Source organism: Periplaneta americana, chromosome 1, assembly GCF_040183065.1.
Source record: "Periplaneta americana isolate PAMFEO1 chromosome 1, P.americana_PAMFEO1_priV1, whole genome shotgun sequence".
In the NCBI taxonomy this organism is placed as follows: domain Eukaryota; kingdom Metazoa; phylum Arthropoda; class Insecta; order Blattodea; family Blattidae; genus Periplaneta; species Periplaneta americana.
The window spans coordinates 26,979,202-27,005,485 of record NC_091117.1 but is presented as its reverse complement, the minus strand read 5'-3'; the positions used below and the strand labels follow the sequence as shown (position 1 = coordinate 27,005,485).

Genomic DNA, 26,284 nt, shown 5'->3' with positions numbered 1-26,284 from the left:
AGACAGACAAAAATTAAAAAAAAAAGCGATTTTCGGTTTCAGGGTGGTTAATTATATATGTTAGGACCAATTATTTTTGGAAAATCGAAAATTACCAGAAAAATTTCGGCTAAAGATTTATTATTAGTATAGATTACTGACCACTATGTAAGCTCATATGTTTCTATAATTCTTCTGTACGTGCATGAATAATGATATTTTTAGATCTTCTCCCTAGAAGGATAAAATTATTAGGTTTTATCTCAGTTTTAATCTTCTTAATCTTTAGATGAGGGTAACTATTTATTAGTTATTCATTTAATAATAATAATGATATTGTAGAAAAACTTATTCAATATTATGTGCAACGAACTGTTAAACGCCAGGAATTGACATGTCTTAAATCATAGCCAGGAAGAGAAAGATGAGATAAATAAATATAAGGAAGTCAGCTACCTAATGGGGTTTGAAATATCTCGTGCTCTAAAGCCTTTTAACAGAAACAGAATTTCTCAAAAGAGTAATGATTAAAATAGCTTAAATAACTTGTCCATAAGAAGTTTTTAATTTTGAAAAACTACGAATTTCTCGACCAAGTATCGAGAGATGAATGTAGAAAATTTCTGATTATATTCAAGAGGAAGGTTAAAAAAGAAGCAAGAAAAATCGTATATTATTCACTGGCAGTGACTTTACTGATACAGCAAAGCTTGAGATTTTTATCCGCGGGATTGATCAAGAAGTTAGTACAGGAACCACCACTGGCCGTAGTTTTCACGCCAAGTACCTTTCCTCCGTCTCCTTACTTCATAGGCTGTCTGTCGCATGTAATCACTGCAGCTCGAGTTTTGGTCACCGCTGTATTAGAGAAATATCGAGCAAGGTGGCTCAATGATAACTGATAAGACATTCGGAAGATTTCGGGTTAAAACTCCGAAGTAGACCATTCTAACTAGGTATTTTTTCGTGGTTACCTTAGTCGCCAAGGCAAGTTAAGTTCCTTACCACGAACCCCAAATAGTAATATACGTTACAAGAGCGGTATGGTGACGTTTTCATGTTCGAGGAAAAGATTGAAAAAGCGAAACGTAGTTGAGTTTTTTGATTTCCGAGAACATGAAAACAAACATACCGCTCGTGTATCGTACATTATTTTGTGCGAAGATCGTTTATTACATACCTGAAAGACGAATTTCTAATTAGTTGCAATGAAATCTCCATCTTGATTTCTGTTTAATGACGGCAACTTTAGAAAACAAAAATATCTATACTTCAGCAGGCCGTGATATACGTCTGTCTTTTTTTTCCCCCAGTCTATAAATGCGAACTTAAAACAAACGGCAAGGTTATGTAATGATTTATTTTTCATTTTAATATTTTAACAATATTATTTATATAACGTATTGCAGTAATAACATCGGCATCTGGAGTCTTGTTGATTTTTTCACGGCTTCCTTAATGTTACTTGTATGAGGAATACAATACCTTTCGTGGAGTAGTAGACTTTACTTAATTTTTGCAAATATTTAAAAACAATAACTAACAGTGCAATTTAGGTGAAATTGCAGTGGTAAGTTTCCAATTTATAATTATTACTATGTTAAACGTCTCTAAAAATAATATGTTAAAAGCCTAAAGCAGTAAAATGAATGTCGCGCTTAAGCGGTAAGAAGAGGGAAATTGTTATGTGTGTTACGCTGGGAATACTGAATGTGGTATTTCACACTTACCGCGTATTGGTTCTGTGCGGAAAACAAGCAAATACGCACGATCTCGCACAAAGTTCATTTACAGTTACTAGAATAATACAACCGAAACAGATAATGACCAGAAAGGCGACTGAGCAACTGATTCTTATCTATCAGCACACTTTGCAAGCATAATTATGGTACAGGAAGGCGACTACGCAACTAAAAGACCACCTGTCTGGGACAAAAAGAAATAACACTACTTCCAGGTTTCACGTACTACTCCAACAGATGTGTGCTGTAAAATACGGATAATCGAATCGAGTTTCAACCGTACATGTGGATTTTACAATATTTCTAATTTCTTCAGTTACTCTACAGTTTGGCTGGAAGATGTTTAAAATTATTCTAGATGTAACACAAACTGTGCGACAATCCAAGAGGCATTAACACAAACACTGAAGCATTTGGCAGGATATTTACTCACCTGAATCTCTTCGTCCGTCATCTCTGGAATGATAGTCTTGAGTTCAATGTCGCCATTGTCAAGGGAGTCGCTGTCGTAATTGGGGTCATTCATGTCAACATCAACTTCAACGAGTTCTGACCCCAATTTTCCCCACACTCCTTTACCACCAGCACCTCCTGCAAGAAGAACACTTTCGTGAAAATCATATCTCACTCTTTCAGCATGTTAACAATGTATCATTTAAAAATATGACGAGGGAACCCACAAAAACAAACGAAGTGGCTTAATGGTAAAAAAAAAAAAAAAAAAAAAAAAATACGCTATAGACTCCCATTGCGGATGTCCGGATTCAAATCCCGGGATGGGCCAATTTATCGTGGTTTTTAGTGGTTTTCTCGAACACAGACAACTAGGAAGCTAGTTACACCAGATTGGTCACCAATTCACTATAAACAACGATACAGATGCTGACTCGTAAGATCAGAATCCACAGTATACCCACAGTGGTATGCTGTAATAAAGGTAATTTATATTATTTTATTTATCCTATCACGATAACCCTTTACTCAGGCACTTTATTTTTTATTGTATTTAAGAGAATTTTTTATTTATTGGCTCTATATTAATATTTTGTAATGGATTTCCCTATTATTTGCTGGTAATCCGATTTTTTATTAATATATCTACATACTGTTCAGCTGTGGTTATTAGATGGCAATTACGTGTTCACAGAGTCCGTGGAAGTAGTAGAGTAGCGCAATCACCGAGTCGGCCGCCATTGTTATTTCATTTCAACACGCTTGGGATGGGAATATTTAAAGTAAAATTAAGGGTATATGTTCGTTAACGATCACAAATGAAGAGTCCACTGCAAGAATGATAGATTTAATATGGAATACATTTTGCAGGAGAAGCAATTGAAAGTTTGAAATGCTTAGCGCTCAAAGCTTAACTGAGATTTTCCGATCATTACTGCACAATGACTATCAGTGTTAATGCCATATAACTCTATATGTACATTCTATATGTCTTAAGCTATGCATTGACAGTCTTGGTTCATTTTCGACAAGAAAGTGACATCCATCATTCTCGCAGTGGACTCTTCAAATAATTTCAGAAAATGCAGGCTCTAAATTCCTAAAATTTTACAAGAAAATGAATCATAAGTGGACAAAAATTATTACAATGTGCCATACCAAGACTTATTAGAACTTAAATAGCTGATAAAAGTATAAAAAAAAGTTACTAATAATATTTTTAAAAGCCAGTTTTATATATAAAAAAAAAGAATAAAAAATTTATGCAGTTATATCATTTGGTAACCATAACACTGTTAGGGTTTTCTCTGACATCTTTAATTTTTTTACTGCATGTAATAAACACTTATTTCTAAAAGTGGACTACTCTCAGACGTGTATAGTTGTTAATTTTAATGCAATTAATTTTTTGTGTTTTCGATATACAGAGTGTTCCGAAACTATTCGTTCAAATTAATACAGAAGGTATAGAACATGAAAACAAATATATTTCGATAAGGAATCGATGGATCGGCCGAGGTGGCCCCGTGGCCTTGCCACCCAGGTCACCTGACCTCACGTGTCTGGATTTCTTCCTCTGGGGGCATATGAAGCAGCTGGTGTATGAAACCGTTGTGGAAACAGAAGAAGGCTAATGGTCGCGCATTCGAGCAGTTCCTGTGAATGCCACTGATGTAATTAGCATGCTAACCTATCTTCTGTGTAAATCGTCCCTAGGATCAGAAATTGCCTTCAGGGACCATATGTACCATTACAAAATATATTTGTTTTGATCTTCTCTACCTCCTGTATTATTTTGAACGAATAGTTTCGGAACATTCTGTATAATATATTAAAATTTACATCATGTTTTTGTGACATTATTTTTTTTTCTAAGATATGGGGTTATTGTAGACTACATTTTGCTTAAATTGATGTGAAATCAGTGTGCAAAATTTCAGTATTCTATCTTTAATGGTTATGGAGTTATGAAATAATATGTGAGAAAATTGAAACTTTTGATAAATTTAATTTAAAGTTAAAAGTGAATGTCTTAGCTACCTGTATTGTGTTAAAATGTCCATTTAAATATCACAAATAAATAAATGAACTGTAAACTAAATATCAATGAATTCAGAAAACTCTGCGTAATTTTTATTACAATTCCCCCCCCCCCCAAATATTCACGTACATATACCCTTAAGATATTTTTAACTTCAAGGACAAAAACTTCAAAAGGATCGTCATACATTTTAGAACATTGTCAGTCAGCATACTAATGCACAAAAACTTCATTTAATAATTATTATAGTACAAATATACATTTAAGTGTCCAGTACATTCCTTCATACTCATCACGTCAACACAATTATAAGTAAAAGCAATCAATCTGCTAACAATTCACAATTCATAGTTATGTACGTCTTTAAACAAATAAATTTATCCTAAAAACAATAACTAAATAAATAATAAAATATCCTTCACGATCTCGGACGAAATGGTTTGTTATTATTTATGAAAATCATCACCAAATGCATCTGATAAAACGAAAAGAAAATGATATGGTCATATTCAGATGGATAGTTATGGGTTGCCGCAGAAAGTTCTGCCTTGACTTCACAGTCGGGAAAAAAATAAAAGAGGAAAACCGCAAAGGAGCCGAATAAAAGATGTACATGAGGCCGTAGCAGAGAGAATGCATAACGGTTGTCACAGAAGACTGGCAACTTACAATCGACAGATATTGACAGACGTCACAAAACTGAAAGAGATTATGGAATTTCTTTCTCGCGTGTTCTGTTATTACCGATTACACGATAACTACAAAGAGTTTACGGTACCGTAGGTCTAGTCACGACAATTACGATACTGAGGTATATCATTAAGGAATTTTTACACAGTTCCTACTTCTGATAGTATACCAGAGGAAACCTCATGGTTTGGCCAGCAGAGCCGTCAACAGCTGTAAAATAGGATTCATACACCGTTGAAAATGTTATTTATCAAATGTCATTAGTAAAAATCCGAGTTCTATGTGGCATTTATGTTGCATATGACCAGGGAACGGATTTATATGGACTAAAAATATATGAAATATGTAAATATATATGTAGTTATTTTTACCAAAATATGGAATTAAATATGGATTTTTACCAAAATATGGAATTAAATATGGACTTAAAATTATAAAAAAATGACTATGTACGTTAAATATTGGTACATTTTAATCAAACTAAACAAAAAATATAATGGACGTACCTTATCTTCCAATGTAGTTTCAACAAAACACAATTTTTATTGTCTGTTACCATAACAATAGGTTACAAACATTTCTTTCAAGTGCTGAAAAGTGAATCTTCTTCTATTGTCTCTGAGGATAGATTTATACTGACTAAAAGAGCGTTCGACGTCACAAGAAGTAACTGGTACATAATTCAATTTCACAATGTCTGCTGGGGATAAGTCCAAGTTAATCTTCACTGTTGATTCACCACTCATCACAGCAACAACCTTTTGTAGTTCTTCATATCCAGGGTTTTTTGAAAGTACAGTGTCCACCTTAGCTCTTACTGCATCTGCAACTTTACCTCTACCACGATTCAGTTGTTCCACAGTACTATTTATAATTTCAAAACTTTCAGATAGTGAAAGGTGCCTATTTTGGAGACTTTTGAGCGTTTTTATGATGCATGAAAATGTATGCTGAATGTGAGCTAAGTCATTCTTCACACTTATGTCACAGGTAACTGTTTTCGCAGTATCAATTGAGACTGCATCTTCAGAGTCCAATGCAAGGAGAACATTGTTAATAGAGTCTATATGTTCGGCATAATATTCAACTGCTTCTAGCCATGTACCCCATCTAGTTAAAATTGGCTTTGGTGGCAATGGAATTTCAGGGTACATTTCTTTCAACACGTTAACTCTACTGGGAGCTTTGAGAAATACTTTTTTCACTGATGAAATCAACAAATCTACTTTAGGGAAATTGTCTCTGACCACTTCTGCCACACGATGAAATGCATGCGCCACACAAGTAAAATGAGTCAATTTAGGATATACAACAGATAATGCTTGTCCAGCTTTGACCATATAAGGGGCAGCATCGCTAATAAAGAATAACACATTATCGTACATAATACCCTTTGGCCACAGGATACCCATAGCTTCGTTGAACAGTTTAACTATAGTTTTGTTATTGCACTTTTCTAGAACATCACAATGTAAAAGAATTCGTTCAGAATATTGTTCACTTAACAAACCGATAACTACATTACCAACAAGTCTACCTTCTTTGTCGGGAGTCTCATCAATGGAAACCCAAATTGAACTATCTTTAATTTCATCTCTTATCTTCTGTATAGTCTCATCGTAGATGGATGGAGCATACGTCTTCCTAAGTGTTGACTCATCCGGGATTGTATGTTGAGTATATTTTTCAAGGAATTCCCTGAAGACCTTATTCTTTAGTTTGTAGAGAGGAATATCAGCAGAGATGAGAGAACGGCACAGGTCGATGTTAAACTCAGATCTTACATTCGATGTTGTTGGTTGTGTTAAAAACAATTGTCTCTGCTTGGAATTTAGTTGTTTGTTGGCCTGATGTTTACTAGTTGTAATGTGTTGTTGCACCAGGAACTTTTGTGTAGATGATACTGCACACTGACACAAATTACAAAATAATATTTTATTGTCAGTTGATAAACCATCTTCTTTAAATTCTGAAATGTAACTTGTTAGTTTTGATTTTAAATTGACTGAATGACGTACTTTTGGCATATTTACCGTCTTTATAGTATGATTTACAAAACTGAACCTATGTGTACTCTGACTGGCATTTAACTGTTGAGCTGCACAACTGAAGTCTGTTAAAAATTTTAAATTAAATTAATACAGTTTTGTAACTTACTTTCCCATTGTTGATAGGACTGCTAATTTTCAAATAACTCTGATGTTAAAGGGATTACTGAACATGTGTTTAAATCTCTATTGTTGAAATGTATTTTTAAAAGTTAATGGAATTTTGTTTTGTTTTATTGTTAAACCTAATATAATATGGACTGTTTTATATGAAATATGGAAAATATATGGAAATTAACGAAAATATGTACTAAACTCTAAAATATGGAAAAATATGGAAAATAAAAGTAGGATTTTTCAACCCTACACATTGTGAAACATAAAGATAATGCAAAATATAAATTATATTAGCTTTATAAGTAAATATGTATTTACATATAAATCCTTTCCCTGCATATGACATTCTGCAACACACACAAAAGTGATATTCTCTGACAGTTTCTGCTATGGCCGACGATTTGGTACGCATATCACTGTGAATTCCCTTTCATGAATTAATAATTTTTGCGTCCGTCGTCGACCATCAGATCTGCAGATCTGCGGTAACATCACAGTCGCGGTATGACTTCTTTAATCCGTTTAATTTGATAGGTAAGTTGAGAATTTATGCAATGAGGAAGACGACATTAATCAGAAAAAACCTACCACAAAACCATATGGATTCACTGGAATTTGAATCCAAATATCTGGCGAAACTTTTCTGATGATAATATTCCTTATTTAACTTTAAATGAGCAAGTACGCTACTTACGTGTAAATTTTTCTGACGTTTTATATATTCGACTCCCTAACCGTTTCAAATGTAATCTTTTTACCTTTTAGATGTTTTTTCCGAATTATATATAATACACTTTGTCAAACCTGGCAACCTTTCCATAAAGGAAGCTTAATTAATTAGCCGTTTCGGCTATTAATGATAGGCTATCCCACTAAATATTAAAATACCTATAATAAAATAAACTAGGCCTATATTATTTCGCATATCAGTAAGTCACAATGTCTCTTTTTTAACTTATTTAACGACGCTGAATCAACTACTAGAGATGAGGCTGAGGATTTGCCATAGATTACTTGACATTTGCCTTACGGTTGGGGAAACCTCGGTAAAACCCAACCAGGTAATCAGCCCGAGCAGAAATCGAACCCGTGCCCGATCGCAACTCCGGATCGGGAGGCAAGCGCCTTAACCGACAGAGCTACCCCGGTGGCTGCTCATCTGTGTTGTAACACAAGGTCTGCATTTGGAATTGTAAAAACGCAAGCCAAATTAGCGATGAATTGCAATTAACAAGATGAATATGGTTCACTACAGCCTTGAACTTTAATCTATTTGCAAGAAGTCTGTGAATAATCCACTCAGAACATCTGGAAATCCATTGTAAGAGGCCAATAAACCTCAGCCTGGAGTTCGGTATGCAGACCCACCCTCTAATAAGCTCATGACCTTATGAGATCAACATTGTCCACTAAGTAGGCTACAACTATTGTTGTAGAGGTCGCACAATGTTGCATATTGCTTAATACCTACTCCTGAATCTTAGCGAGTTACGCCTTTTATTTCTCTTCAGTCAAATACAATACAGTGCACAACTCTTATTCTGCTTCACCTACACAGGCCTCTCAAATGCGACAGGCTCATGTCAGTAGATTTACTGGTATGTAAAAGAACTCCTGCGGGACAAAATTCCGGCACACCGGCGACGTTGATATAACCTCGGCATTTTCGAGCGTCGTTAAATAAAACATAATAAAAAATACATAGGCTTATGAGAAAGATGTACGTACGTATTTATAAATCCGCAATATTTTCACCACCACCAATCTCTATCAGCATAATATCTATCATCGTATATTCATTTTGGACCTACGAGCAGCAGCAGCAGCAGCAGCAGCAGTAGCAGTAGCAGTAGCAGTAGTAGTAGTAGTAGTAGTAGTAGTAGTAGTAGTACACAGAAGTAATTACAGTGCAGTTATGATGATAGAAACTCCTTTTTGCGTATTTTCTATAGGCTATGGTAACTGAAGTCCCGCGCCGTGGCGTCGCGGTCTAAGGCATTCCGCCTAGGACTCGCGTTACGGAATGCGCGCTGGTTCGAGTCCTCGTGAGGGAATAATTTTTCTCATGAAATTTCGGCCAGTGTATGGGACCGGTGCCCACCCAGCATCGTGATGCACTTGGGGAGCTACGACAGGTAGCGAAATCCGGTTGCGAATACCAGCTATAACGGCTGGGGGAATCATCGATACCTCCATTCTGGTTGGATGTTCGTCCACCTCTGCTTCGGCATGTGGGTGTGAGGCCAACAGCCGGCTGGTCGGTCTAGGCCCTTCACGGGCTGTAGCGCCACGGATTATTATTATGGTAACTGAAAGCATTATCCATTTCCGAAACCACACCGAGATATCGAAGTTTGACCTGCAGTTGTTTAGTCAACTATGCGAAAACGGGTTTGAACCTCATAAGTGACACCAATAAGACATCACTCATGAGGGATCTAAGCCAGGAGATAATTGGGTAGGGCTGTCAGTTCCTCGTTACTCTCCCTCTCCATTATAGCCTATACATCGCTGACCAGTTACATATAACACTAATCGATGTATACCTACAATTATTGTCCTTCCTCTAACACATATCGTCAAGTGAGATGTGCTGCCTGATAATAGATGTACCCATCAGCCAGAACCTCAATCAGAGGTATTTATGTATTATGAACTTTAATTAGACATAATATACAAAGTGAACAATAAGTATGGAATATTGCTAATAACTTCTTAAATTTTAATTTTACAAAAAAAAAGTTTCATACAAAAGCTCTTATAGAGATAAACCATACAATATGATACGAGTGTTCGAAAAAAAGTTAATTTATTCAGGCATCCTAGAGTGTGACAGTAAACTTTATTTTTTTAAATGACACCTTATATTCAAATTTACATATTCTGAATCTCCATTAAAGTTTACGTATGAATGCGTAGAAAATTTACCCATTCACTCATTTCGTGTCTTTTAATTCTTTATTGAAGTTATTTCGGGAACTTCAAACTTGAGACAAATAAGTATGTAAAATCATGCCGAGTAGGCTATAAAACTAACAAAACACTAACTAATCAAACTTTATCACAGATGCTCAAAATGAGAACCACTCACAGCCAAACAGTATCCCAGTTTATCACGAAAACAGTCCTTGTAGATATGAGATGGAACAGAACAGTCATGGATTATTTTCGTGATAGACTGGGATATTTCTTGGCTGTGAAAGGTTCTCATTTTAAGCATATGTGATAAAGTTTGGTTAGTGAAAGTGTTTTGTTTAGTTTTATGGCCTCCTCAACATGATTATACATACTTATTTGTCTCAAGTTTGAAGCTCTTAAAACAACTTGAATAGTTAAAAGACACGAACTGGGTGAATGGGCAAAATTTCTACGCATTCATACGTAAAATTTAATGGAGATTCAGAATACGTAAATTTTAATACAGAGTGTCATAAAAAATTTAGTTTACTGTCACACCCTGTATGTCTTCATAAACCTATTGATTTTCCATCTCAAAATTTGTTTATAGACTTTAATGTACTTAACGTAAGACAAATTTATTATATTGTATTAATAAAATTCATACATAAAAATCGAAATAATTTTGAATTGTATTCTCATAGTTATGAAACAAAAGGTATGAATTCTTTAAGATTGTTTGAACCAAAATGCAACACTGTTACAGTATTTAATCATAGTAGTAATTTAGGCCCAAGAATATATAACAAATTTATATTTAAATATCCTAATCTTGTCAATTCTAATAGTTCTAGTATTCAATTTAAAAAGTAATGTATGGATTTTATAAAAATTGAAAAATTGTAAATTTAAATTTATATACTATAATTGCAAATTGTATTGTATAATTATTAATTATAACTGTATTGTATAATTAATAATTTCAATTCAGGAATCCGTCCCTGAGCACGAGTTCTACTCTTTCAGGGGCGAGCTAAAGTTTCTCTGTATATTTTATATTTCACGTTACAATTATTAGCAAAATAATAAATAAATAAATAATAAATACATAAATTAATTAATTAACTTTCTTTGAACACTCGTATCATATTGTATGGTTTCTCTCTAAGAGCTTTCGTATGAAACTTTTTTTTTTTGCAAAATTAAAATTTAAGAAGTTATTAGCAATATTCCATACTTATTGTTAAACCTGTATAAAATTTCCTTCAAATTAATACTAATCCCAAGCACAGTGTAAGCATTATATGTAGTTGACTTAAAGTATACCGTAATAAATTTGCCATGCTGCAACATTGCAGTCAAATGTTTATTACGTCCAATACACGAATTTTCAAGACAATCGATAGCACAGTAAATGATCTGTTCTATTGTTTTAAGAATTTCAATCCTACCCACAACACACCAAGTTTACCCAACTATACCTACGGTACGAGAGAAGATCAAATACAAGAATGAAAAAGGAGAGAACGAAGAGAATGGACATTTTTAAGTGATAAATAAAATCTATTTGCTTTCCGGTTTATTGTGTGAAAATCTAGTAAAGTGTAGATAAAACGTTTACAAACAATATTCTCTGTTTACACTGAAAGTGAAAGGGACGCGATGCTGGGGAGTGAACAAAGAGAGGGAGCAGGAGTGGAGTAGAGAAGACAAGCGACGATCGAAGCCGACTAGAACCTTCCAGGCACACACCGACAGAAATGAAGCGAGATTATGGAAATTTCATTGTCGCAGAGTAAAAGACAACAACCAACTCTAAGAGATCTAAATAAAACACGCTACATGACAAGTAGAAGACGAGGAATCAATGCCGTAATCAAATTAATTTTTAATGAATTCTCTTTAAAAAATGCTATAATTTCTGACTTTTAGCAAACAAAGTTATATTGTCGTGATGGTCCACTGTCATTAGGATTACGAATGAACAATCATAATTACAGCGAAGGACACCATCTTATGTGCAATGTATTGCCAAAATCAAAATGGCCGGTTCTTTGGCTGGAATTTGTTTTGAGTGACTGTAAACATTCGCTGAATGTGGAATGATCTCAAAATTGCTGTGTATTTCTCAGCTGGAACTAAGTCACCATGTTCCGCAAATACGAGATACATTTAAATTAAATCTTTATTTCTGTCTTTAAAAAGTGCTGGTACACCATACCTACATGTACCGCCAGAAAAAGAGAAACACTAGCAATAACTACATCGTGGATAGTGACTTGCAATAAAACAGCTATTTGAGATCCTGATCAGTGGCGGATTAATCACTAGATCAATCTCGACCATGACCTAGGGAATGGGGCCTCTGGAGGAAGGACGCAACATGGCAGTATGACCGTAACATAAGACAAGTTCCGAAATTGCGGGAAAATTTACAATTCGAAGTTATCAATACTGTAACAGAATCCGCCGAGTTAGCTCTGTGGTAGCGTGTCTGCCTCCAGACTAGCCGGTCCGGCGGGGTCAGAAATTTTCATGTGATTCGTCCGTCGGATGGGACGTTAAGCCTGGCGGCCCTCTTGGTGCTATTCGACAGGAGTAGGCTACGTGCCAGCACCGGGTTTCCCCTTCTTCCTTCCTCATCTCCATCATCATCACTCATTCTAGACACTGCACTTACGCTTACACATACACTCACCCTAGTACACGACATAACTCTCCACAGATACACATCATGTACAGTGTGGCCCGCCGAAGTGGTGTACAACTAGAAAAGTGGGTCACAGTCCTGCCATCTATCCGCAATATGCGGAACCCGAATAACGCAAGTGAAGTGGGTAGGCATTGGATACACACACATATTGTAACAGAAACCATTCTGTTAACCTCTGGATTTTACGCGACGTTAAGTATTCTAAGTTTTAAGCTCGGCAACTTACTGCTGAACCCTAAGAGAGGAGCTAGTTGTACTGCAGGACTTCAACTCGTTTTAAAGATGACCGTCAGTGAATAATCGACAAAATATAAAACATAATTATAAATATGAAAAATGATTTGTGTGTGAGCAATGTCATAGCCCTTAACTTTCGTTATTCGCCCCGATTCTACGAGCGTGGCTCATAGATGTCGCTAGTACTGAGAAGCGTAGACCACGTACAATTATTTCGTCAGAGACTAACCAAAGTGCACCATAAACGGTGAGTCAATACATTACAGTCGTAAAAAATTGTGATGAATGAGAATTGTTGGGATGTCAGATGAAAAAAACATCCAATGTCATGCGTATCGGCCTTATCATCACGGAAGCAGAGAAACGGGAACGTTTTTGCTGGATCTGTTCCGAAGAACAATTCTTCAGAACTCTAGCACCGATAATATTATGCTTGGGGACTTCTCACTCAGGAACACGATTTCTTTACGTGGCAAGCGACTTCGGATTTACATTTACTTCTCATAAGGAAGGCACGCTTAGAAATTTTACAGCCTTCGGTCGGGTTTCTAACCTCGACTCAGGTCTAACTGCAAGCATAGCAACCATTCGATCATGGAATATGACTTCATTATACTGTTTTTTTTTTTTTTTTTAGTCTACCGCCTTCATATTAGGGTAAATGTACTTATAATTTCAGTAGATATTGAACATTCTGTGTTAGAAAATTTTACTTAATGAGAGAGTAGACCTACCATTACAGTGACCTATTACTGAAACCTTTTACTGTAGCAAATTTCCTGTCTCCTAAAATTCGCCAACCACATGGACTAGAGAGTCTAAAATTGTTTCATACAGTTACGATTTTCATCAAATGTCAAACCAAGATCAAAATCGCATTTTTACTATCTCACAATAATGTAGATTCAATATGAAAGTAATTATGTATATTCTGATTGTTGCAGACCTTTCGAAGACTGCAATAATGGCTACTGGTTTGCCGCTCACTACCAGAAACCTGAGGTTCTTTTTATGACAATGAACCAAATCTGATTTCCGAGGCAGACTTCTTGGTTCTGTACTCTAATTTAAACTTTCGTATTTGGTAAAAGCTACAATGAATCTGAATTATATCTGAGGCCATCTCGATATGCTGTAATTCATGACTTTTATTTAAACCGGAATATTTTTATCATTCTGGAGCATCAGGTAAACACAGTATTTCCTGTTGGATCAACAGACCATTTGGCATAATGCCCTGGAAAAGTTCAAGTGCGTCTGGATGAAATATGGCACCCGGAGATAGTTTTATTCAACTCAGTTGAGACTATGAGCAACTATACATAACAGATATGCCCGCTTTAAGACGTTCTGAGGTCATGCTTCGCTTTATGTTTATAAAATTGCAGTCCTTACGAATAACAGATTCTCGAAAGATGTGCTACTTCAAATGTTTGGCAACGAAGAATTCTACGGAAATGAAACATACGCAAAACTACAGTAGACATACACATCAACTGCATCTCTGTGTGTCTCACCTCTCCTTTCATTCACTGCTTCATCCCGCAACCAGTGTTGCCAAATCAGCGGTTTTGTAGCTAAATCTGGCGTTTTCAGGACTATCGTCAGCTACAGAATTTTACCGTCAGCGGCTAGCTATTTATTTGACGTTTTTTATGATTCCGGCAATGGCAGACGATATTTTAAAGTTTTTTTTTTCTGTAAAGATGTTACATTGATTTTATATGCACTTGCTGACAACAACATTAGTTAATCATAAACCAGAGATTAGTAAGGTATTATCACCATTTTTCATTGTGCGAGTATAAATATCAATGTTTTAAGATAACTTGATTTCGTACAACCATGTCCATTTCCTGCCTCATCCATTGTTGTACAAATAAGGTATGCCACATTCGTTAAACTCTTAGCCTAATCATGTATGCACTGTTTTTGTAAATGAATTGATATGTTTAATCATAAAGAGTAGATAATGAACTGAATTATTATTTTAATTTAAGATAACTTATATTATGATTCATTCATTCACTGCAAACCCAGCATTCTCCAGCCTTTCCAACTTTCTCTGTCTCCTCATATGATCCATATATCTTAATGTCGTCTTATATATTATTTAATTTACCATTCCGATTGTAGTTTATTTAAGACAGACATACTTAAAACTTAAAACCAGACTCATTGTTGGCAGGCACGTCTCCAGCTCAGTGTGAAATCAGATTTCGAACGGACTGGTCTGATTGTGAATGTGATTGTTTCCGAAGTGTTCAGTATATTCTTGATCTAATTCATTCAATTTTGAAGAAATATGCCGTGTTAAACTCCATAGTACAAAAGTTTAGAGATGTGTGAGGGGGGGGGGGGGAAATTGTTGAAAGATTAGATGGAAGAAGTTGCCGGTGATAGTTGGAAAGCTCGATGTAAATGATGTAAGGTGATATTGAATGCAAGATATTCAGATTTAATTGTCCATACGATTTTGCATAGAGCATAGAACCTGTGAAGTGATATACACTTTCCATAATTTAGTCTACATTTTTATAAAATTCTCCAGTTCAAATTTGGAAGTGATGTGTTAAGAAAAATCTGGAGTTTTTCAAATACAGTTTAGCGGTTTTTTAAGCTTGTGCAGCGGTAAATGGAATTCTGAGTTGGCAACACTGCCCGCAACCCCTCTATCCCTGTCTTGTCCCTCATCTTCTCTCCTGCCTCACTTTTTCTCTCAATCATTGCCACATCCCTCCTCTGTTTCTCTCTCTGCTTTCCCTTTTCTCTCAACCATTGCCTCACTCTTTCTTTTCATCTCTAGTTATTTCAATGTTTATTTTTGTTCTGTCATATAAATTATGAATAAATCTTCCCACTTTTTCATTGTCTTTATATTAATGTTTCCTTCTCGCTAGCCTTCTTTTGTTCTTCCGTCATTTCAATTTTATGAGCATAAAGCGAAGCATGAACTCGGAACATCTTGAAGGACATGTATATATTATATGAGGCTATCAAGTGCAAAACTCGCCTTATCCATAATTTGAAAAAAAAAAAAAAAAAAAAAAGAGTTACATATGAGATGATGTACTTCTTGCAGCTCTCTATCTACTGATATAGTCGGTTTGTGCAAATCTTGTCTAATTCCTCTTCCATAGATCTCAGAAAACTACTATCAAATGCAAAACTGTCCATCTCCATAACGGGTTTTCCTGTTTTATGACAAATCACTTTACCTGGATAAGGCAAGTTTTGCATTTGATAGCCTCATATGTAGAACAGTTGAGTACAGTCTTACAGAGTCAAATAAAGTATCGTCGGGCTCCATATTTCATCCAGACGTACCTGATAGTGCCAAATGGATTTGTGATAATAAAACACAGATCTAGTACTGTTTTACCGGATGCCCCAAAATGATAAAATATTCCAATTTAAGAAGTGAAGAAGAAAGTCAATAAATATGCTCATCTTTTAGACAATTACATTTTTGTCCCATTTGCTATGGAGACCTTCAGTCCTTGGAGTCATGACACTAAATTTTTGGTATCTCAAATCGGCCAAATTTTGATCTCCATTACTGATGATCGACGTTGCACTACTTATTTGCGTCAACGCTTAAGTATTGCTATTCGACGCGGAAATGCAATGAACATTTTGGGTAATTACTCTTCCAGAGTCCAGCCCTTTGGACGAACTTTTTCTCCTGTAAAATTTATTGTCTCTATGCAAATGTTTATATTTAGTTTTTATATATGTGTAATTGTAACGGTGAAAATATTGTTAATCAAATAATTATTTTTTTTCATAAGTGTATATTATTTTTGGGAGTGTTTTTGTAAGTAATTTTATGAGGTTGTTATTGATATGCTGATAAATAGACTTCGTGGAATTGCCACGAGAATCGTAAGGTTTACTACACACGCAGTATAGACTGTATGAGAAGGGGACGTGCGACGGATGGAGTATGCCTATGAAGTAAACACTGAGCAGTATACTGCGGTTACAATAAAACCTGTATTCTGCATTCAAGAAATATAATGAATGATCATTGAAGTAGGCAATGTCTAAACATGTAAATACACAATTATTTTGTAGTGAGATATATTTACTCTTAACATTTAATGTAATATGCTCACATCATCCTAGAATATGTGCATTGCAGTGACATTTTGAGCGACTGCAAAGTGAACCTCCTCCGATGGTCACTCAAAGAGATTTTATATTGGGAAAATGTACGTTCAACATCACATGATGTAATAGGTGCATATTTGAAGAACGGAAAGTCACTACTTTTTAGTACACCAATTTCAGACGTCTTGTTGTGTCCTGATAGTACATCATTTATAATACGAAGTTGTAAATAGGCAGAATTTTTAGCAATAATGTTTCTCAACTTACATTTCACTTTTCTGAAATTAGTGAATTGTTATTTTGGATAACGGTTTGTGATACTTTATACATTATATTAAGGGCTCCTGAGAGTTGTAGTGTAGACGATTCTAATAGGATTATGCTTTTGGATACGATTTTAAAATTAGAATCAATGAACAGAATATCTTCCAATAGCTGTTCAGAAGGCAATGATTTTACAGCTGCAACAGTGGAACTGTCTGTGCTATCCAATGCATCAATTACCTCCATTATTTTGCCGTAATATTCTGCATAATAATTAACAGCATCCAACCACGTTTTCCAACGGGTCAAGATTGGCTGCGGGGGTAAGGGTATTCCAGGGGCAATTGTTTGGAACAGCAACACTCTCATTGTGGTATGTTTGATTGAATTCTTGTCTGCACTGAACAAATGTTAAGCTTTGACTATTCCAACCATAGTAATGCAAAAACAAGTGCTTACATAGGTATACATTAGCTGTAATTGCTCCATCTATTTGGACCGGTCACAACTCTTAACATGAACTGCTTATACTACGAGACCGGGAGATCGCTCGCCTCCTCTATACTACCGTACATCGGCAACCTGATTGCATGCTGCGTGTGGCAATTCAACGAAGTCTACTGATAAATTATCCTGAAGTGACTGAAATATTTCACATTATATCGAAAATGGTTTGCTTATTGTTTATTACACGCACATTTGTATGTAATTTCTATTCCATACGTTTTTTTTCTATCCCGAGATCATTAAGAATGGTGAATATTATTCATTTAAGAAGTTAACGGGAATATAGCCTATACAATTAAAAAAAATAGCTTTACTAAAAGAAGAGAATTCAGATACAAAAGAGAATGTAAACAAAGTAAGTTTTGCCGATGTATGTTATAGAATGATGACAGAATGGAAAAATGTTGGCGAAATGATGCAGATGCCTAATATAGGAAAACCTTGACCGCCACAAGTCTCACTGTGGACTTTTAACATGACTATTACACTTTTACTACGTCACACTACTTTTGACCAATACAACGGTACGAAAGGACGTCTTTCAACCAATCATGGCTGCGTATCGCACAATTTTATCGCGTCCTTAGCATTTGTTTAATTTTATCGCGTCCCTAGCATTTGTTTATTTTTATCACTATCCTAGCATTTGTTTCTTTGTTTGCAAACATTTCAAACTGCACTGGTCTGGACGTCAAAAAAAAAAAAAAATTACAAAGCACTCTAGTCGATGCACAGCACTTTCAAACATGACTCGCATTGTCATTTAAGAACAAGAATTAATAAAGATCACTGGTCATATACGAAGAGCACCATTCGCAAATCCTGAATAAGTTGAGGGATACACCATGTACATCAACGAGTTCACTTCTTTTACGCACACGTCCAATATAACATCAACTGAACCACCAACCACTAAAACATTCAAATTTGAAAATTGTACTTTCAATAATTGTTTCTTTTAAAACTATTGATGTTTATTTTTTATTCCATCATCGTTAATTAAAACGTTTCTTGTTTATTTCATCATCCCTAATTAAAACTTTTCTAACACTTGTTTATATTATTTAGGTTATGTTTGTTATAGCTTCTGCTATATATTATTATGGATAGTCACGTATCAGAATTGTTTAATACTAAGATTTATTGAAAATCATCTGTCAAGTGACGTTGATTACTGGTATCCGGATGAAAGTGGAATGCAAATGTTTTAATAAAAACGAAACTGAATCAGCAAAGCCTTTTTGACTAGTAACCAACGAGTTAGATACTAGTATTTAACTCGTTGCTAGTAACCGTCCACAGAATTGAATGAAGATTCCATAGTTGGCGCAACTGATAACAAGAAAACATAATCATAAAACACTACTGCCATCTAGCGTAATGTTGAGATGGTACAATAATACATTTGAAGACAGTTGTATTTTCGTAAGCCAATTAATATTTTATTGTATTGGAGTACTTCGTTACTTCTAATCTTTATATACTTTCTTCTAATCGTGTAATAGTCAATTAAATCCCACTCGAGTTTTGATTTTCTCTGGATAAATCAAAACCTCTAGTGATATTACTGTCGAAAAATTTCACAGATTAGACCGGAACTCGAAGCTGCACCACCTGAGTGACAGGCCAACCATACTGCAGGGAACAGTCATGTCAGATAGTTGATGATAGACAGTGTCTCAGCTCAAAACAAAGATAACATATTATATATACACTATTCGGTTCATGTTTTTAGTTTACATTGTCTCGATACGTTGTCCTTCAGATTCGTGTTTACTTGACCCCTCAAACAAGTACGTACCGCAGGGGAACAGGATATTACTTTATTCACAATATTTATTTAAATGTGATTTTTAAAGCCATGAGATAATATTTACGCCAATCACTACATGTCATCTAATACTGACTCTTCTTCTGACATCTTCGAACTCTAATCATACAAGCAGATATAAGGTTATCTGACTGGTTAAGTTTAAATTGGATGCAGGCCACAATAATGTTTACAAGTTCAGCGGAGAAAGAATAAATGTTTGTTTAACTAGTCGGTAATGATGATACCTGAGCAAGTTAACCCATCACATGAAGGAACTCAATTTACTCTTGGAAGGAAGAATGATAAATAGGTCTGGGATGCGCAAGAACTTTCTTGGCAAGAGTTGGTCATTTATAATGAGTAACACAAACTGTCAACTAAGTTAAGTACCGGTACTTCTACTGTGCATGTCATGTCGGTACACCACAGGAGTATTGCACTTCATATACTGACCCAATGTCAAAACTGATAAACCGCAATTCGAAGTGCAGAAAATTCCATAATTTAGAATTCGTACCGATCTTCATGCTATTACTTAGGTGTAATTCCTTACTACTAGAAGAGATAGCAGTTTTGCCATCCTACTTCTTGCTACTGTTCTAAACAGGTTCAATGCTGTAATACAGAGCGTTCGCCTACGGGTGGGGCCAGGAAAGCGGCCTGCCTGCGGTGTCGCTTGCGGGAATCGTCTATCCGTAAGCTTCCGCTTTCTATACTATACTCTGTAGGGTTTTAATTTTAAAAGTTTAGCAGCAGTAAAGACTGGTGTTTTTGAAACACTACCTTCCTGTGAAACACGTCTTAGAGATTTATTAGGAGAGCGTGTAAATGAAACACTGATTTCATCAATTTTTTCTCCCGTCAATACTGTTCATTTTCGCTTAGGAATTGTAGCATTTATCGACCCTGTTGTCCTTAATTTGTTAACAAGACGTCTAACAGTTTCCTTACCCTGAATTGGAGCACCCGGATATTTCACTTCAAATTGCCTACGCACCTCTCTACATGACTCTGTTTTCACATATGCATCATACATAAAAACTCTCTGTTCAAGCGTGAATTTTGCGTTTTGCATTGTTAACAAATTTTACACACACGCTGAATATTTAAGCAACTGTGTCAAGAAACTGCACTGTACGTGTTAAATACTACAATATCTGGCTTACAACTGATAACTTGTCGACCTTGATGTCCTTGATTGTCGAGCGTGTCTCAACAACTGCGCGCACAAAGCGGCGTATCAGTACATGCCGCTTTCCTGGCCTCACCCGTAGGCGAACGCTCTGTATTAAGATTAGAATGAAGTCTGTTATCAAAGTAAAGGTTTCTCCTTTAGACTCCATGAATGCACGTGAAGGACATGGAGGTAGAGTACCATACTTTCACGATCTCGGCACTAGAACAAGGTGATATAACAGTAACACGCCTAGATGGTCTTTGTGTGTGTGTGTGTGTGTGTGTGTGTGTGTGTGTGTGTGTGTGCGCAGAAGAATTTTGTCTTGCAACTTTCCTTCCATCGGTTTAATTTTACAGTACTGACGGCCATTTTATTAGAAAGGAATAGACACAGAATCTCATAAAAAATCTTATACTAAATCCTTCTCTTTCACATAAGTTTTTACAAGCATATACTTAGTAATTTCAGCTCTTCTAAGCCACTCTTAAACCGTTAACATAAAAGGCGAGCAAAAAGTAACGTGCTTTCTATCACCATATCCGATCATAATCAATATTTAAATTCGTTCTCTTTCTGAAAGTTTCGACATGATTAATCATATGAAAGAACCATTTTATTCCATTGCTTTGATTAGCTTTTGTCAATGATTACTTAAATCTTGTTCCCCTTATTCTCCATATTGATAAACTGATATACTGAAACATATTTTCTTTTGAGATCATTAATTTAGGCAATTTTTATAAGATAATAGTTTCTACAAGTAAAAAATATGAAATTAATTACCGTTTTGAGACCTGAATTATCCAAAACTGGAAAAATAATGAAAAACACAGTTTTTGAAAATGTATTCCTAATATTCCTTTCTTCACCCCTATAACTTCTGCGCACAGAGTTTCTTCATAAAATTAAAAATAAGAAAGCTAGACTAGGGCCTACAAGCAGTGTTTCATATTTTTTGCTCACATTTTAATCCATTATAATCTATCATATTTAAATAATAATTTCCGTTAATTTTACTGTTTGGGCGTACATAAAAGAGTCCAGTGAAACTATAAAACTACCGTTTTCCAAAAGAGGGGCTGTTGTGCCATGTCCAGGAAGTCGTGAAATAAAAAATATCCTAACGTACACAAAGGAATAAAAAAAAAATTCTGAAAAAAAAAAAAAAAAGGGACACTCATTAATTTAAAAACACGTTTATTTTACACACGATTCTTAAACACATTCATTAAAAATTAAGAGTTTATCCATACCTGGTTTTACATTACAAACACATAAAAGCAAATTGTTTTCAAGAGATAACAGACAATGTCTGTATTTGGTTTTTAGTGCTACCATAGGCAAAAATCGCTTTTCATAAGGTAAGACCTGGCGAAAGGGTTTAATATTTTCAAGGTTCTATGAATGAATTTTCGTATTCACTTCCACAGGCAAACCAAAATTATCTAAACCTTCCAATGTAAATCATTGTAGTTGTAATGTTTTAACACTTGTTCCGGTTCTTTTATACAGTCGCTGATGAACAATGCGTGCTCACGTTTGAACAGTTCAAAATTTGTGGGGGCGAGGTATACGCAACAAGTCGAAACTCGAATTCATCGACGTGTACATTAGGTGTCGATTCAAACACGTCGTCTGTAGTTCACATAAGTTTTTGTTTATTATTATTATTATTATTATTATTATTATTATTATTATTATTTACGTATTCCAACAAAAGATATGAGAGCCCACAAACTTTTCTATATTAGAAATTCGAAATTTCTTTCACCAGTCTCCAGATGCATTAAAAATGCCAACATGCATGGCTGCGAATTCGATCCCTTCAATGTATAGACTTTGTTTGCTCTTGGCAACGATTTATCATTTATGTATTCCTTTAAGGCATTATACTCAATTAACATTGTCTCATAGTATTCTTAGTTATCCATTCATCGTCATTATTGTATTTGTAATTATATTTATGTATAATAATTATTTTTGTTTTATGTTTTTGTTATATTTGTGCTGAACTGTAATTGGCCACTGGCTGTTGTACAGCACATTAAATAAATAAATAAATAAATAAATAAATACATAAATAAATAAATACATAAATAAAAATTATTATTATTATGCCGTAGTCCGGAAATACTTTATTTTTATTATCATTTCTCCCTACGTTCTGAGGATCGCACGGCTAAAGAGTTTGAGAAACACTGCCGGTAATATTACTGCCAATATGACAAAAGAACAGAATTGTTGCGAAATGCGTAAAAGGTAAGAAAAATTATGACGTGTCATCTTTATAACATCTTGGAAAAGTGGTTATCCGTGTACTACGTATAAAGCCTATACGTGTAGGAATTAGAGTTGTCAATCATCCAGCTTTCGCCTGGACGTCAAAGAATTGAGATTTCGTGCTGTCTGGACGAGTTTTATATCCAGATGGTTGAAGATGTACTATAGTACTATACGATAAACTCTGTATAAGACGAGCGTACGGACATATTGGTATGATAAACAGTCTGCTGACATGCAATGAATGACTGAAATTAGTATCATTTGTAATGTCAATTCCAGTATCTAATGCCTTCTGTGAAAGAATTTTCAGTTTACTCGGTCACATCGTGTCATTTAACAAAAATGAACTGTCTCAAAATCTGTACAAGGCAGAGCTACGACTGCCTCCATGGTCTGTTGGTCAGTATGCTGGCTTGCAGATCTGGAGGTCCCGGGTTCGATTCTCGGGCTCGGCTCTCAGTGAATTTACCTGGCTGTCTAGAGTCTGGAAATTTGTATGAATGTGAGTGTGCCGGGTTAATATTAATTAACCAATCATAAAAAATATAAAATACATCAGGACTGTCACTGGGCAGTAACCTGAACACACGTTTCAGCGTCACATTGTTGACAAGTAACTCCATCTGTTAGCACAACCATAAAGCATCTAATAGATGCTATAGAGCTACCAACGGAAAAAAAAGGTAGAACTACCAGTAAAAGTTAATTTTGGCCTACCATGTCCAGAAATAAATTGTCTAATTTCTTAAGGATAATCGTAGTATGATTTCTGCAGCAAAAAAAAAAAATAAATAAATAAATAAATAAAAAGAAAGACAAGTTTAAGAGGGACTAATGATTTATCAACAGTAATCTCACTAGAAGTTTTGATTTATCTAGAGAAAATCAAAACTCGAGTGGGATTTAATTGACTATTACACGATTAGAAGAAAGTATATAAAGATTAGAAGTAACGAAGTACTCCAATACAATAAAATATTAACTGACTTACGAAAATACAACTGTCTTCAAATGTATTATTGTACCATCTCAACATTACAAATATTACGCTAGATGCATGCTAGATGGCAGTAGTGTCTTTATACAGACACTGTAATGATTACTATTCAATAAATCTTAATATTAAACAATCTCTGATACGTGACTATCCATAATATCATATAGCAGAAGTTCTTTTTATCCTTTCAGAGCAGAAGCTATAACATAACCTAACTAATATACACAAGTGTTAGAAAAGTTTTAATTAACGACGATGACATAAAAAATAAACATGAATAATTTTGAAAGGAATAATTATTGAATGTAAAATTTTCAAATTTGAATGTGGTTGGTGGTTCAATTGATGTTATATTGGACGTGTGCGTAATAGAAGTGGAACTCGCTGATTTAGGCCTACATGGTGTATTCAACTTATTCAGAATTTTCGAATGAATAATTTTAAAAGGAATAATTATTGAATGTACAATTTTCAAATTTGAATGTGGTTGGTGGTTCAATTGATGTTATATTGGACGTGTGCATAATAGAAGTGGAACTCGTTGATTTAGGCCTACATGGTGTATTCAACTTATTCAGGATTTCCGAATGGTGCTCTTCATTTATTTGTAAATCGGATTTCAGAAGATCCATAGGTATGATCAGTGATTTTTATTAATTCTTGTTCTTGAATGCCAATGCGAGTCATATTTGAAACTGCTGTGCATCGACTGGAGTGGTTTGTAATTTTATATATATATATATATATATATATATATATATATATATATATATTTGACGTCCAGACCAGCGCAGTTTCAAATGTTTGCAAACAAAGAAACAAATGCTAGGGACGCGATAAAATTGTGCGATAAGCAGCCATGATTGGTCGAAATACGTCCTTTCGTACCGTTTTATTGGTCAAAAGTAGTATGACGTAGTAAGAGTGTAATAGTCATTAAAAAGTTAATGTCTTCACTGGGAGCTATTAAATATTTCAATTAATTATCAGTATATAAATACAGACCTACTTATTTTGTGTCAGTATTTCCTTGTGAGCCCAAATGTAAAATTTGTATTGTGTTTAATCGGCCAGCAAAAGTTGGTATCCATAAAAGGAATCTACTCTCCAAATCCTATAACCTCGTATGACTTTAATAAAAATATTCCGTTTCTTAGTCGCCATTTCCCTTTGTTATAGTACTACTTTACAATAGATATAAAGCGTACTGCTTTCGGTGTACGGTAGTTGTGTTGTGAACTGTACAGGAAGACATATTATGTAATAAGCGGGTCTTTAATCGCCTTCGGTAACCACTGTACCGAAGTTCTGTGGCGGTCACAATAAGAACAAAAATTCTTATGACGAAGCAAGAAGAGCAAGGAACCGGTTTATTCAGAGGCGACTACGCCCGAAAGTCTCAGCATCTTTGATTCTTCTTCCAGCCAACAACCCCGCAGTTCCGTCATGTCTCTGTGCCAAAACAGCTTCCCAAACTCCCTACAAAAGACGAACTTCAAAAACCAAAGTTTGTAACACGCAGAGTTCTGGCGTGAAGTTTATTGAATCGGCTATACAGTAACTAAAACCATTAAGGATGACATTGGAAAGGTATTAATATTCATGTGACGCGACTTTATTAGGCAACAATGAAGTCTCTTGCTATTTTCACGGATTTCTTCACGTAGTAGTAGTAGTAGTAGTACGAGACTTCAGCTTTACACTTCGAAAGGGGGCAGCGAAACTAATGTAGTTAAGCAAGGATACTCTACGATAAGGTTTTTCAAAAGTAACAGATATAAATCGCGGGTGCTCGTGTAAAGGGGGTTAAGTATGAATTGGCTAAACTGGAATAAGTACAGATTTGAACTATCCACAATTACTTTTTTCTTGCGTTAAAGGGGTTAAGTTATTCTTCCATCTATGATGCAGTTAGAGTGCTCCATAATTTGTGACAAAGGGGTTTTGTTCAGTACCAAAGGAGAGAAGTTTACATACCTTACAATTTGACTTAACCCCCTTTACACGAGCACCCGCGAAATTACCTACATCTTAATAAGAAATATTCCTAATAAATAACATTGAGATTTTGCATTTCTCTACAATTTAATAATAATAATAATAATAATAATATAATAATAATAATAATAATAATAATAATAATCCGTGGCGCTACAGCCCGTGAAGGGCCTAGACCGACCAGCCGGCTGCTGGCCTCACGCCCACATGCCGA

At 35.1% G+C, this 26,284-nt stretch overlaps 1 protein-coding gene across 1 annotated transcript in view; it reads right to left on the bottom strand.

The window, feature by feature from the left end:
- The window catches only part of Pdcd4 (Programmed cell death 4), a 265,699-nt gene that overhangs the window by 24,498 nt on the left and 214,917 nt on the right, over nt 1–26,284 (bottom strand). Inside the window, exon 2 of the mRNA XM_069816177.1 lies at nt 2,155–2,312. Coding sequence (XP_069672278.1) covers nt 2,155–2,312 — 158 coding nt within the window. The remainder of the gene's footprint in view (nt 1–2,154; nt 2,313–26,284) is intronic.